The sequence below is a fragment of the Giraffa tippelskirchi genome, chromosome 9 (assembly GCF_054371585.1).
Source record: "Giraffa tippelskirchi isolate mGirTip1 chromosome 9, T2T-mGirTip1v1.2.pri, whole genome shotgun sequence".
Taxonomy (NCBI): Eukaryota; Metazoa; Chordata; class Mammalia; order Artiodactyla; family Giraffidae; genus Giraffa; species Giraffa tippelskirchi.
Genome location: NC_137283.1, coordinates 108,447,812 through 108,463,454, shown reverse-complemented (window position 1 = coordinate 108,463,454; position 15,643 = coordinate 108,447,812). Strand labels below are relative to the sequence as shown.

The 15,643-nt window shown below is 44.1% G+C and overlaps 1 protein-coding gene across 9 annotated transcripts in view; it reads left to right on the top strand.

Moving 5' to 3' along the window:
* The window catches only part of FOXO3 (forkhead box O3), a 120,322-nt gene that overhangs the window by 94,867 nt on the left and 9,812 nt on the right, over window positions 1-15,643 (top strand). Inside the window, exons 1-2 of one of the 9 annotated variants that reach the window (XM_081526754.1) lie at window positions 242-454; window positions 6,000-7,432. The exons of 1 other annotated variant lie outside the window; for it this stretch is intronic. In XM_081526754.1, coding sequence (XP_081382880.1) covers window positions 6,039-7,397 — 1,359 coding nt within the window. In that variant the 5' untranslated portion in view covers window positions 242-454; window positions 6,000-6,038 and the 3' untranslated portion in view covers window positions 7,398-7,432. Of the gene's footprint in view, window positions 1-241; window positions 455-521; window positions 1,153-5,999; window positions 7,437-15,643 lie in introns of those variants that run through there. 7 more of the 9 variants (XM_081526757.1, XM_081526752.1, XM_081526756.1 and 4 more) reach the window with 7 other exon arrangements.

Here is a 15,643-nt window from a genome sequence, read left to right as displayed (position 1 = left end):
CTGCCTGCAGTCTGCTTGGTGGGCATCAGTGGGTCTGGCTTGGGAGTTGACAACCATAACTCATTTTGAGATAACCAAAAATAGAGAGTGAGTGAGAAAGGTAGAGGCCTTTAAGAGTTAAATTACACAACTCCCTTTTTATTTTTAAAGTCAGTGGATTCCTTGTTGCCCTTGCTGAGAAAGATAAATTGATACCACATGTTGCTTCCAGACAAAACCCTCTCTGTGTTCCAGGGGGAGCACATGCAGCTGGTGTCTGGGTTAGTGGACAGTCTTACAAGGTAAACATGGGTTGGAAGGGGTTGGAGCGGACACAGGGCAGCAGCAGTTGGGAAATTACCAGCTACTCCTGAGCAGCATGGCACTTTGAAATACTTTTACAAGTTTGAAATCTTTTCTTGGAAGGAGCCGCCCTCTCACCTTCTGGTTTAAAGTATATGATGCTCGGAAAACAGTAAGTGAACGTTTGTGATGTCACTGCTTCCGTGTGTGGAATCTTGACAGTTGAGAGCTGCTTTTGTGCTTGGCACTGGATGAGTAACTTGCATGCATACTTTCATTTAATCATCCCAAAGATCCTAGAGTTAGAGAGGGTGGTTTTATTCCCATTTTATAAAAGGGGCAACTGAAGTTGGCTCAATTGTCCAGAGTCACAGGACACACGCCTTGGCCACTATTCTAGCTCTGACCTGGCTGACATTGAAGCCTGCCTCCCTCCGTTGGCCACCTTAAAAAACTGCATGTGAGAATTACCCACTTCGTAAATATTGGTGGAATACTTACTTGTTTTAGGCAGCTTCTCTGTGACACCTGATCTAATCTAATCTCTTTGGGGTCCATCTGTCTTCACAGCCAGTTGGCATAAATGTAGTGGCTGTGCACTTTAGCATAAGGGATAAACGTGTCTTGCATTAGAACACTGTCTTCATTATAGCAAGAACAAGAATGACCAAATTCAGATGAGGATAGTCATCTTTATGCTGATTTCTTCAAAGAGGGCCAAGCCAAGGGAGGCTTAGGCTCTGGACTACACGGCCAGTCAGCATGACTGTGAAATGTGAGTGCCCTCGGCACACCTTCCTCCTTCACACACCTGCACATTCCTCCTTGAAGGATTAGACCACCAATGGCAGCTGCAGTCACTCAGGACAGGTGTGCCAGCTCTGCTACTAATTACCTACACCTATTTTTTTTTCTGCCCCAGAGTAGGCCTTGTTTCAATATAAATCGTTTTGTAAAAGAGAAGATTGACATAAAAAATGAATCAAAGGGTATTCTTAATCTCTGCTTTGTCTTCAGACAACTTGTGCTACAGTTGTTTTCTATATCTTTGGGCCCTGTTTGGGAAGTAGGTTGGGAAACACTGGCATTTTTGTCCTGGACAAAAGTTTCTTCCTAGAAATGTTTAGTTTACTGTAATTCATCAATCTCTGAATTTCTTAGTTGTGTTGTGTGTTAGTCACTCATTTGTGTCCAACTCTCTGTGACTCCATAGACTGTAGCCCGCCAGGCTCCTCTGTCCATGGAATTCTCCAGGCAAGAATACTGCAGTGGGCTGCCGTTACCTTCTCCAGGGGGCTTCCCCATTGAACTTGGGTCTCCTGCATTGCAGGCAGATTCTTTACTGTCTGAGTCACTAGGGAAGAAAAATTTTTTAGTAATGGATTTAAATAACCAGAACTGTTCACACGGTTTTGGGTTAGGGTTATAGTAATTTATTGGCTCCTCTAGTAAACAAATGTGATGACAGAATGGCCTGAGATCTAGCAGCGGGAGTCCTGGTTGGAAATATTTACCTTATCATCTTAGCCTTAAAGACCTCACAATATTTTCCAAGATGTGTATTTAGATGTGACTAGAAAAATCTTTCTAGTCCTATCAAACCATTCCTCCTTCTCTGTCAGCTCCCAATCCTCAAACTAATGTTATATCCTACAAATTTAGACTATTTAGTATGATAGATGAATTCGTGGAAAAGTATAGAATATTTTTAACAGCAGTTTTATAGTTTAAAATGCACAAAATACATTGGAAATTTAATTTAGAGCCCCCAACTGAAGAGATCTTTACAGAACCTAAACTACACATTATAAGAGGATTTTATAATTGGCTTGTTTCTTTTTATAAATTCCACTTCTTCATTCCTGGGTTTGAGGTGAGGGAGGGGCAGTTTGAAATCTTACAGAAATCATATCACCATTAACTTCCATTATCAGGGAAGGTGTTGGGGAAACACTGCAATTCTGATGCGTTCTCTGGCGTTTATATGTTTACTTTTTCCTGTTTCACCAAAACTTAGTCAGAGAACCTGGTGATTAGAATCATGACCTGTGAGGCAAAAAAGCAGACTACATTTCTGATATCTGACCTTGTTAGAGTGAGGGGCATTTGAGCTAGAAATGGACAGAGGGGACCATACTGATGGGTCTTTGTCAATGTGCCCCCACCACTTCAGATTATGGATTTTATAAAGGGAAGGCTAGGGACCATGAGGATGATTGTGACATAGTTTTTGTTTGCATTGTCTTAGTAATAAAACTGGAAAATCCTGTCTGAGTGTGCGTAGGTGATATGCCTTAGGGAATGTATTCTGTCATTAGTAACCTCTAAAGCAAGAGTTGAACTAAGATTTGACACTGAAGCTGATCACCCATTTAATAAATTGGATTTGGGTTCAGAATCTAAGTGTAGTTTATATGGGTTTGTATGGTAACCACTGCCCTCTCTTCAGGATGAATGCTATGATGGCCACCTTAGTAAAGAAATGCAAATGCAGGCTATAGGATTACTCTTTGTAAAGACTTTGTTTTAAAAACATTTTTAGGAAAGACCTACTAAATTATTACTCTTAACTATTTCACAAAATTATAGTCATAAGGTTATGCCGTTGTATCCTTTGTCTTTCTTAAATGTCTTTCTTTAGATGTTAGCTCAGAGAAGTTAAATGATGACTTCTGTATACTTTGATGACAGATCTGGGAAAGGTTGGGAGAAAGCATTGGAGTGGAGTTGGAAAAACAAGTTTTGGTTTAAAGCTGTGTGACCTTCTATAAGTTGTTTAATCTCTCTCAGTCTGAGGCTTCATATATATGATGAGGGCATCGACTTTGTGGTTTGTTACAAAGATTAGAGATGAGGAGTCTAAAAGCGCTGGCCCAGGAGCTGACTCCTGTAGTCAGTCAGGCTCCATTCCTCATCCTGGCAGTTAGGGCCTGGGTCTGACAGTCCTCAGTTCTGTCCTCTGTGAGGGTGTTCCAGCCCCTTTACCACAAGGCCCTACAGAAGCTTAACTTCTCTCTCCAAATTCTAACCAATGGTAGCTTATAATTTTACAAAATTACACACATACATCGTTAGGGGTAGAGTTGTAGAATAGATGACCATCCATATAGGACATTTTGGAGGTCCCTAAAGGATTTCATTTTCTTTTCTGCTTGGTTTGGAATTGGTGAAACTAAAAATACATTTTAAAAATTGTCCACAAATGCTTTTTAAAGGGTGGATAACTGGATATTGATAACTGGTCATTGTTATTGCTGGATGTTGGTATGAATGAACTCTTTCCAAAATCTGGAGCAGTGGCGGCTGGCCACGGGAGGGGTGGTTCAATCAGTGTCCACACTGCCCCCACAGAGCTTCAGGACCTCCATATTTTTTCCCCAACAAGAAGCTTGAGTTTAAGTTTGTGGTTCATGTATCTAGTCTCCTGGGTACTCAGTAATAGAATCACCTTGTACTTGCCTGCTTTTTGAACCCTGTGGAGTGAGTTTTAAGAGCATGCTTCATATCTTTATGGAGAAAGTGTTTTACTTTTTAAAGAAATGTAATTTCTGAACCATGAGTAGAGATGCCATTATTCTTTAAAAACCATAAGAGTGAAAGGGAAGCTGGATATATAGTCTCCTGGGCACCATTTGGCTCATCGGATACTCAGCATGTCCTCTCAATCGTGTCTTTACGCCTGTCATAGAAATGCTGAGCTATGACCCATGGTTGCTGATGCTCATTGCCCAGCCAGAGCTGTCGGACTTCCTTGCATGGGAACATATACACAGAAACACTCTGAGTATTTTGGGTTATTTATGTATGGTGAAATCCCACTGAGTTTCTGTGTTTTAAAAACATTCTGGTAGAACACATGTATTTGTATCTTCTACATAAATACAGTTGGTGATTGCCAGTTTTTTTTTTTAACTACGGTAACTTTTAGGATGGTTTACATTTAATAGACAGCAGCAGGCAATGTCTTTTGTCTTTAACTTGCAAAGAAAAACTCTTCTGACCTGCAGGTGCTGTTCCAGATGTGGCAGATGCCATCATCAGCTCCTCTCTTTCACAGCACACGGGGTATTTTACAGAATAGGAGACCTCCCCAGACGATAAGCTCTGTCCATCATGTACTCTGTGTTTTATAATGGCAGTAAGAACACCCTGACTTAGTAGCGTGACTGGCTTTTGAAGTATATTATCATGTATCATCCTTATGTCATCCCTATCAGAGAGGGATGGTTCAGATGGTATGGCTGTAATGAAGATGCAGAACTGAAGTTGTTGATAATGGACTAAATGATTTGCTCAGGTCTCATTGTTGGTCAGTGATAGAGACAGGGCTGGATCTGGGTCATCTCTGTTAACTGGGCTTCCCTAAATCAGGAGGAGGATTCTTGCAAGATGGGGGTAATTGTTAGGGTTTTGAGGATATTTTGCACTCATCTTTCCTTTTTTAAGAATAAACCTTTTAATATAGAATGGTTTTAGATTTGCAGAGAAGTTACCAGACTGGCACAGAAAGTTCTTGATGTTGGCTAGCCACATCAAGTTTCCCCTGTTGTTATTAACATCCGATATCAGTTTGGTACACTTGTCCCAACTGATAAACCAATGTTGATACATTATTAGCATTAACTGAGATCTGCGCTTTATTCCGATTTCCTTAGTTTTTGCCTTATACTTTGCTTTTTCTGTTCCAGCATCCCATCCAGGATTCCACGTTGTGTTTAGTCAGCATGTTTCTCTTAGGCTCCGGCTCCCTGTGCGTCTGACAGTTTTGAGGAGAACTGGACAAGCATTTTTAAATGTTCCTTATTTGGGACCTGTCTGCTCTTTTTCTCACGGTTAGAATGAGGTGATGGGTTTTGGAAGGAAGGCCACAGGGGAGGGTGCCGTTTTCATCACGTTGTTTGGAGTGCACATTATCAACCTGACTTTGCCCTTTGATGTTGACCTTGATCACTGGGCTCAGCTGTCAAGTTTCTTCACTGTAAAGTTACTTTCCCCCACCTCCCCTTTCCATACTGTGCTCTTTGGAAGGAAGTTACTGTGCTCAGATCACATTGCCTTGAGGAGGGAGTGTCTGCATAAATTAACTGGAATTTTTCTGAATGGGAGACTTGCCTTACTTCTTCTGTCAACTCAACAAATCTTACTCTACCATTTTTTTCTTATGCCTGTGAGACAGGTGTGCAATTGTGGCAGGAGGAGATGGAGTCAGAGAAAAGATAGGTAAAAATTCACACCAGTTCTGAATAGAAGCCGCTCAGAAAAGGTAGATGCTGCCTTTGTACTAGAGGAGGAAGGGACCAAAATGGAACAAAATAACCCTGTAGGTGATGAATCACCCTCAGAGAGCCAGGGAATTTTGTCGCAAAATGCAGGGGGAGATGATGTGGTAATACACTGTAAGTGTAAACTTCAGAGTAGGAAGTACAATCACAGAAAGAACAACAAAACTTGGAGATTTAAGAAAAACAATGTCAGTGAAGTCCTACAGTCCCCCGCATCTCCTGAATATGAAACCATCTCCCACACCCTGACTATGAAAATGCCATTTACAATATTGTCGTTTAATCCCAAGCCAAGGAGACTCATGCAAATGTCTTTTTTTTAAAGCCTCTGAAATTGAGGCTGCTTTAAAAATTGCGTCAGATTAGTAACTGTTTCTCCTGGGTGCTCAGTTGGACCATTGCGGCTCATCTGCATTGTCCCTTCTCTCTCTGCAGAACTCTATCCGGCACAACCTGTCCCTGCACAGCCGGTTCATGCGGGTCCAGAATGAGGGGACCGGCAAGAGCTCGTGGTGGATCATCAACCCCGACGGCGGAAAGAGTGGCAAGGCGCCCCGGCGGCGAGCTGTCTCCATGGACAACAGCAACAAGTACACCAAGAGCCGCGGCCGTGCCGCCAAGAAGAAGGCAGCCCTGCAGACCGCCCCCGAGTCTGCAGACGACAGTCCCTCGCAGTTCTCCAAGTGGCCCGGCAGCCCCACATCTCGCAGCAGCGATGAGCTGGATGCGTGGACCGACTTCCGCTCGCGCACCAATTCCAACGCCAGCACTGTCAGCGGCCGCCTGTCACCCATCCTGGCGAGCACGGAGCTGGACGACGTCCAGGACGATGACGCACCGCTGTCCCCCATGCTCTGCAGCAGCTCGGCCAGCCTGTCGCCCTCCATCAGCAAGCCGTGCACCGTGGAGCTGCCCCGGCTGACCGACATGGCAGGCACCATGAATCTGAACGACGGGCTGGCCGAGAACCTCATGGACGACCTGCTGGACAATATCGCGCTCCCTGCATCCCAGCCATCGCCCCCCGGGGGGCTCATGCAGCGCAGCTCCAGCTTCCCATATACCACCAAGGGCTCCGGCCTGGGCTCCCCCACCAGCTCCTTCAGCAGCACGGTATTTGGTCCCTCGTCTCTGAACTCCCTGCGCCAGTCTCCCATGCAGACCATCCAAGAGAACAAGCCAGCCACCTTCTCTTCCATGTCGCACTACGGCAACCAGACACTCCAGGACCTGCTCACGTCGGACTCACTCAGCCACAGCGATGTCATGATGACCCAGTCGGACCCCTTGATGTCTCAGGCCAGCACCGCTGTGTCCGCCCAGAACTCCCGCCGGAACGTGATGCTTCGCAGTGATCCAATGATGTCCTTTGCCGCCCAGCCTAACCAGGGGAGTTTGGTCAATCAGAACTTGCTCCACCACCAGCACCAAACCCAGGGTGCTCTCGGTGGCAGCCGTGCCTTGTCGAATTCCGTCAGCAACATGGGCTTGAGCGACTCCAGCAGCCTCGGGTCAGCCAAACACCAGCAGCAGTCTCCTGTCAGCCAGTCTATGCAAACCCTCTCGGACTCTCTCTCAGGCTCCTTGTACTCAACCAGTGCGAACCTTCCAGTCATGGGCCACGAGAAGTTCCCCAGCGACTTGGACCTGGACATGTTCAATGGGAGCTTGGAATGTGACATGGAGTCCATTATCCGTAGCGAACTCATGGATGCTGATGGGTTGGATTTTAACTTTGATTCCCTCATCTCCACACAGAACGTTGTTGGTTTGAACGTGGGGAGCTTCACTGGTGCTAAGCAGGCCTCATCTCAGAGCTGGGTGCCAGGCTGAAGGCTCACTGAGGAAAGGGGAAGTGGGCAGAGCAGGTCAGTGCATAGTATTAACAGAGCGGGTGGTGGGGGACACCGGCTTTTATTTACATGGTGCAGAGTAACCTGGCTCCCAGCCAGTTCATTCCGAGTTGTACCTGCAAAACAAATAGGGCTGTCAGGTGCCCCTTTCCACAATTTGCTGACAGCTCAGGACTTTTACTGCCAGTAAAACCAACATACACACTCAGAGGTTTCATTTTTCTTTGTATCCAGTCACCCTCGCTGACCTGTGACACAGATCCCCCTACTGGATAGATGGATGAGGATAGAAGGGCAGGGAGGAAAGGACCCTTAGGCCACACAAACATCATGGTTCAGGACCCTGCCACAGGACTTTCTTAGACCCTTCTGGTCCAGCACTGCCATGGTCCATCTTCGATGGTTTCTATGTCTTTTTTTTCCCAACAAAGTAACAATTTTTAGGTGCTTCTAATTTAACTGTAGACTATGTTTTCTAGACTCTTTGCACCAGAAGCAACATCTGTTCGATTTTTCACTGGTAGTACTAAGCATCTTTATTGGCATTCAGCATCTAAGCAGTTTTAAAAAGCAAAAGAATTAAATTGAAAACAGAAGCTCTTATGTGAAGGGAGCATTTACTCATGTGCTTCTTTTTCCCAATGTATAAATGATGTCAGGTTCCAAATAGTGACATGATTTGTGAATGGTGACAGATTTTTTTTTTTAAGTTGTGGCATTTTAATTCTCTTGGAACCAAAAAGACACAACATGATATGGCAAGAAAAGCATTTGATTAGAATCAGAAGTCGAGGGCTCAGTTCCATTTCTTCTGCTTTCTGGCTGCTAACTAGAGTGTGTCACTTAGCCTCTGAGCTTTGGTTTCCAGTTTTATAAAATGAGGATAATAGCCACTGTTACTTCATGGGGTTACTGCAAGAATCTAATATACTGAAGGGGGTGAAAGTGCTTTGTAAATCTGCAGTGGGCTATGTTTGGTGTAACTAGGTATACACACTAGCTGACAGATGAGTAAGCAGGAAGCCCAGAGAGGTTAAGTGGTCTGCCCAGGGTCACACAGCTAAACCCAGAATTTCTGTTTCTGGAATGGCTAGAAACATCATCATTCTTACCATCATCATGACTAGATAATAAAAATGGAAAGCACTCTGAAGTGGAGCCAGAGTAGCAGGTAATACACAAGTTTGCCCCCGTGTTCTCCTCTTCAAGTAGTAGAAAGAGCACTGGGCTCTTCTACTGTAACAGGTTTGTACCCTCATGCTCCCATGTGTAGCGGCTCTGTTCCATGTCTCAGTTCCTTTTTTTTTTTTGTAATATCAGCAAGCTACTTACACTCTTCTTTAAGTGGTGTGAAAGAGAAATGAGATTCAAAGCCATAAAAAACTGAGCCTTGTTTAACCCTCTGCCCTGGTGCAGGATCACAGGAGCCTTCTAATGGTGAACTCATCCAGCTCATGGGTAGTTGTGGAAAGGGGAATGTCCAGAGTGTTGGGATGCTCAGCTTCTCCACTTTCCCAGGCAGAAGCAGGCCCCTAATGGCACTCAGACATCTGTTTCCAGTCATTTAATAGCCCTTGAGATGGTAAAAAGACTGCAACAGAAGCTAAGTAGGGTGGCACACTTTCATGCTGCCAGAGCTCAGACTGGTGGAGACTTGCCTCGAGAAATTTAGATATTTGGCTTTTAGAAGGATAGTTTGTCTTCCTTTAAGAAGAGGAATGTGATTGTGGCTTCTAAAGACTCAAGTAGGTTTTAATTTTGGTTTGGTTGTAAGGAGTCCACTTTCTAGTTCACTGAAAAGAGTAAGAGAAGAAAATGTGGTAGCAATTTTTTCCCGATGTTTCAAGTGTATGTTTTCCTTTTGATTGAATAGCAGACCGTTTTGTGTGTGTGTGTGTGCGTGTGTGTGTGTAATTCTGAAAGATTATATAAAAATAAGGGAGATTTAAATACTTAAGTTTTAAAAATATATTTAAAGCATTCTTAATAATAACTACTTTTAAGATTACACATTTTATTATTATTATATTAGAATCTTAGGGCCATTAGTCATCTTTTTCTCAAAACATTTTGGGGGAAGCTTTTTTGAGACTATAGCTTCTTCAGTAAAAAAAAAACCTAGTCACCTGAAAGTAAATTTTCCTGAAAGTAAACCAGCTCAGCATGACCAGAGCAAGAGAAGAAATATACTGAATACAGTGAGGGGCTATGAGTCTGGTTTCAGGGTTTTAGAATTTCCATCTTGCTTTGGAATGATTTGCTCCTCTAAATAGCCAGGGTCACGTGTGGCCTGACATGTATTCTTTACTTTTACATTTAACTTGTTGCTGTCACTTTATTGAAGATGCTCTTGAATTGACAAAACAGGCCTCAGAGTATAATCTCAGAACCCACGTCTCCAAAATTAAGCACCCCTCAGCTTCCCAAGACTTGTTCTATAATGACTTTCTTGGTTTGATTTTTTTTTTTAAGCCAGTAGTTGTGGTATTTCTCTGGACTCTCTCCCTGCCTTGCTAACTGAAGGACACATGACCCCGAGTGGGCGCTGTCTGGTTCTGGAGTTAATGGAGCAGGTCTGTCTGGTTGACAGACAGTCTTGCTGGAGAGCTGTGGTGAGATGCTTCTCTGGAGGGCTGGATGTTTCACACATATCATTCATTTTAGACCATGTGTGAAATCCTTTGACCTAGGGATCTGTCTGGAAAAGGAAAAAATAATTGTACCTTTTTATGAGTGCCAGCTACTGGGGTGTGAAGGGCACTTTCTTCTCTCAGGCACTGGTGGAGCTTGGCGCATATACTTACAGACTGGCAGCACGCATGTCTGTGAGCCAGTTTGCTGGTTGCAAGGTGAAGCTTCCAGTAAGCCCTCCTGAGATTGTCATGTGTCTGTTCTCAATGGGAAAGCAGCTTCAGTTTCACTGTAGTTTTGATGTCAAAAGATGCCTAAATTCACATGCTCTTTCGTTCATCTACATCTTTTGGCATTTGGAGACCCCACTAGGGAGCAGCCTCATATTTAGTTGCATTTTAAACAACTTAATGATAAGGACTGGAAAATACTAACCAGGAAGAGCCCATATGGAGAAGAGAGAGGTAGTTCTCTTCCTGTCTCTGCCAACTGGCCACATCACTGATGACTCTTAGAATAGCAGATTTCTCTTCTGTCAAAAGAGGACAGAATCAGAGAGCTGTTTTTTGTTTGTTTAACCAAGAAGATTGTTTTTTTAATTGAAGTTTAGTTGCTGTACATTATTATATAACAGGTGTACAATATAGTGACTCATGATTTTTAAAGGTTATACTCCATTTATGGTTATTATAAAATACTGGCTATATTCTCCATGTTGTACAAAATGTCCTTGTAGCTTATTTTATACCTGATAGTTTGTACTTCTAAATCCCCTACCTCTATCTGGCCCCTACCTGCTTTCTTCTCCCCACCAATAACCACTAGTTTGTTCTCTGTATTTGTCAGTCTGCGTCTTTTTTGTTACGCTCACTAGCTGTATTTTTTAGCAGAATCATAGAATGTTAAGGGTGCAGAGGATGTATAATTTTGAACCTGAAACCTAACATTCTCTCTGTGAAATGGCCCCAGTAAACGGTAAGTGATGATATGGAACTGTAAAGAAACAGTGGTATAACAGTGTGGAAAACAGCAGGTTCCAGTGTTGGAGGTCATTTAGAATTTAAATTTAGGCTACTTCTCTAAAGGAGCAAGTCTTTGACACTTATTGGACTAATGTTTAAGTGCTGCGATTCCATTATGTCTTTAAATATTCATGTTGGGTGGTAGGACTAATTCTAACCAAATACAGGCAATATTATAGGGCTACTTATGTGATGTTTTTTCTTGCTATCGATATTTCCATTAGGGAATGTAACATGTGGTACGTATTACATGGAGAACATACTCTGTTACTCACACTTCTGAATTGTTGTCTAGTCTTTGGTGTGCCAGCCTCAAGAATTATGCATCTGCAAGCGTCTTTGTTCTTACTTTTTAAAACACCCAAGGTCTGAACTGTCATTCATGGAGAGAATGGCTGTCTGGATCTTTCTAGTGTTGACAACAGGGAAAGAAAATTGTCGGAGTCCTGGAAAGAGGTTTTCTGTGCAGAGGCTGATATACTCCTTGCACATACCCTTTTCCCTGGAAAGCAGTGACACCAGCACTAAGGCTGCTCTTCTGGGCGTGTTGGGTTTTCAGGGCAGCTTTGCTCACCTCTGACTAGCCTGCTGAGCATGGGACAGAGCCTGAGTGAGCCTGGCCCTTCAATCAGTAGCATGTATATATGGCTTTTGGAAGGTCTCTTCTGGCCACAGAGCTTGTGCGGAAGATAGAGGAAGTGGAGTAAAAATCACCAGAATTACTCCTGAAACTTCTTATACACTTTAAAGTTCCCATTAAGTGCTTCTTTTCAGAGTGTTCATAATGCTCAGTATTCAACATCTTATAAATGTTGTTTCCTATGAGTGGAGTCTTCCCCCAGGGGCCTGCTTCTCAGAGACGTACCTTTCTGTATAGAGATGGGAGGAGGGGGGTGGTTGGGACACACCTCTTGTATTGTGAACTCAGGACACTTCAAGTATTTAGAAGTCCCATGGATCGGTGTTTCTCAAAATGTTTCACAGAATACTAGATCCTCAGGATATTCATGGTTATTAAGCAGAAAATAGATCCTGTGACCAAATGTTTGAGGAATGCCGTGTGAAATAAAATGAAATAGAGTTGTTTCCTGTAGGACTTCTCAGAGCCTTAGAAGTTTAATACATGTTATAAACTTTCTAGGATCAGATTTCGTTGTTTCCTAAGTTTATTTAACGTCTTGAATTAAATCCTTCTTCTCCTAGAAACCATAGGACCAGCGTCCTAAGGAAACCCCTAAAGAAATCCTGAAAGAGGTCAGCAACCTTTTGAGAACTGGGGATTCTTTACCTTTTTTTTTAATGTATTTATTTTTTAATTGAAGGATAATTGCTTTACAGAATTTTGTTGTTTTCTGTCAAGCATCAGCATGAATCAGCCATCGGTGATTCTTTACTTTTTTTCCCTCTTGATTCTTTCTGGAGCTTTTTGTTCGACCTTGTCACATATCAAGCTTTTCTCAGCCACAGAGTGGGTTCTGCTCTTGAATGAGCTATCTGCCTGGCAAAATGGTAGGCTACATGTTAGTGGAGGTGCTCAAATCTGTTCATTAAACAGAATTCATTCATAGAGTATGTGCAGTACGCTAGGCACAGTGGAGAGAGGAAGGTGAAGTAGGGTCTCCCCTCAAGGCATCATCCTTGGCTGGGGATGTGGGGCGGAAGGTGAAGTAGGGTCTCCCCTCAAGGCATCATCCTTGGCTGGGGATGTGGGGCAGTGGTGGTGGTGACCATTGTCATGAAGGAAGAATGCTTTTCATGCGAGACTGGAGCAAAGGCCCCATTGGGCAGTGGCACCCTTGCATGTTTGGTTTTCTAGGACAATCCTGCTTTCAGATGTCCTGTTCCATTATCATATGGTCTATTTCACCTGTCTTTGGCCGGGGGATAAAAACATAGGCTCCGTGCTGATCGGGCAGAGTTCAGACTAAATCCAGATGCTGGTTCCTGTTGAAAGCCCTGCAGGATACTTGCTTTTATGTTTGATTTCTAGAATTGGTTCATCATCACAGTTGGATGTGAGCCAGCCACCCGCTCCAAGCTCGCTGTCCCTAGGGCTCTGCTCTGAGGCAAGCTGCAGATTTTAAAAGCCTCCCCTGCAGCCCATCCCACGTTAAATGATGTCTGTGTGGAACAACAGAGAACCTGTGAATCTGTAGCAGAAGGCTGTCATTTTCATGGCTATGTGTCATCGAGTCAAGTCACTCCATTTCTCTGAGTCTCAGCTTGCTTGTCTGTAAAATGGGGCTAAAATGGAAACCTACTCCACAGACGCTCTTGTAAGGACTACCTGTGAGATGACCTGATATCCTTTGGCAACATTTTAAAAAGTTACTTGATGTTTATTGTTACTTAAAATGGCTCCAGAGGTTAATGCAAAATTAAGGAAACTCCAAAGCCAGTCTTAAGGCTGTAGGCACAAAGAGCAGTTACTTTCCTCAGTAAACTAGAATCTATCAGGTTTCTTTTCATTAAAAAGGTGCAGCAATTTGCTGTTGTATGAAACCTTTGATGTTCCCTAGAAGTTCTACTTGCCAATTTGGGGGTCCCCAACAAAGGCTATGTTTTTCTCTAGTGAAGGGCCTTCTGCCACAGATAGATTAGAGAGGTTTTGTATATGGTACCCAAAGTGTTCCATTAGCATCTTTAAAGGATTGCCTGAGAAATCCTAGCTGTCTGGCTTCTGCTTTCTTTCCTTAGGGGGCCTGTCATATCTACTCTGTGCTGGGGGAGAGCCTCACCCTCCCCTTCTCCACTTCCTCAGAGTAGAGCCCCTTCCTGTCAGGTGGGAGCCTGGAAATCTGACCTTCCCCCCGCCATGCCGGGCCACCTCAGCCACATAGAGAAATAAAGAGCTGGTCCAGCTCTCCTAGGACTTCTTGGAAGGAGAAAGATCACTACACAGTAAATGGCATGATGCTGTCAGGGGTCTGGCTGTGGGCCCCACCTTCCCAAGAGCTGGTGATTTATCCCCATACTGGCTAACGTGACCCAGTTTGGGGTTCAGGAAATATGGTCAGACGTATCATTAAGATCTCCCAAATCTAAGATCAGTGAAAACCCAGAGAAAGCAGGCTGTTCTTCTCTAGGAGCTTTCCTCCCAGAGAAGCAGGACCAAGCCTGGAGCTGAAACACTCCACTGGGAGAGCTGCTGCCACAAGGTTGCATGTGTTTTGTTTTGTTCTCTTCCCAGTAACAGATGTGAACCCTAGTCTGTAATTCCAGATTTTCTGCTTTTTTTAAAGCAACCTCTTTTTTGCTAAAATCTATGATATGCATTTATTAAAGGACGAGAAATACTTAGTCATGAAGCCCTCAGAGGATAATTCCAGTGTTTCTAAGGATAAAACTTTAACTGCCAGTCTTGGTTTGATCCACAGTATGTTCTCTCTCTGTGTCCCTCTGTCTGTCTCCTTCCCTCCCCTTCCCTCTCCCCTTTCCTCTCTCCTCTCTTTCTCTCTGATGAAACTAGTCTGGACCATGACATTTTTTAAGTATTCATGTCTGTGTAGAGTGTTCAGTTTGACTCCTTAATGGAAATTAATGACCACGAAGAGGCCAGAAGTTCTGAGGTTAAACTTTTAATTTCCACTGGGCCTCTATTTGTGTTCATGCCACTGTAATTAATTGTAACTTCCATTAGTCAATTGTATGTTCAGAAATGATTGGAAAGCAGTGGAGCCCAACATACCTTTAAGTAATCAAACAGTGTGGTGTGACTGACAGATGTGTTAGAAGGTGTCCCTTAGGTGATGGTGGCCCTGCAGCCAGAATGCACTCCCGCCCAGCCCTGGTCATCTCTGGCTGTCCTGCTCTCTGGGTGGGGCACCAAGACGGGGAGCTCCCGGCACATACCACTACAGTGCTGGTCAGGGGAAAGGAGGACCTCCCAGGCCGCCCACTGTGTGGATCCACCTCACTCCTGGGTCTGTCCTTCCACCGGACTGCTGCCCTCAGGATGGATGGGCCTTTGCCTCTTGTCCATCTTGGAGCCACCCTGGAGACCCTCCTTTGGGTTCCTTCTTCACTTCCTTCCTCTGCTGAACTGGTATGGGTGCTGCTGCTTGGCTACCATCTGTGTTACCCACATGTCCTGGTCGTGTCTTATAGGTGAATGAGGGGTTTGGACTATTTGTGGAACTAAAATAGCTGATTTTGTGCTTTCAGTTTCAGAGTCACTTTTGGAAAATTTAGATTGTCTTCAAAATCCTGCATAGCTAAAGCAGGAAAAGAAGCCTTTGGAGACCCTACTGTTCGTTGCTCAGTGGCCGAACCCTTAGCTGTGCTGGAGCATTGCAGCTAAACTTGCCCCTGGCCCCAAGGGAGACGCAGCATCCCAGCCCAGCGGGATAGCTGCATGCTCCCACTTGTCCCCCCACCCCCTCTGGCCAGTGAATGCGGTGAAGAGTCACACAGGATGGGCCCACACCCAGCAAACATAAACAGTGTGATGTTCAGGTCATGGTTTATGGGTCTAAGATTTCCTCCTGGACTGCAGTTCCCTTTTGTTTCTAAATGGTGAATCTCTTTAGCAGTGACAGCAATTTGAGAGCTAGACCAGCATGACTCTTAATTC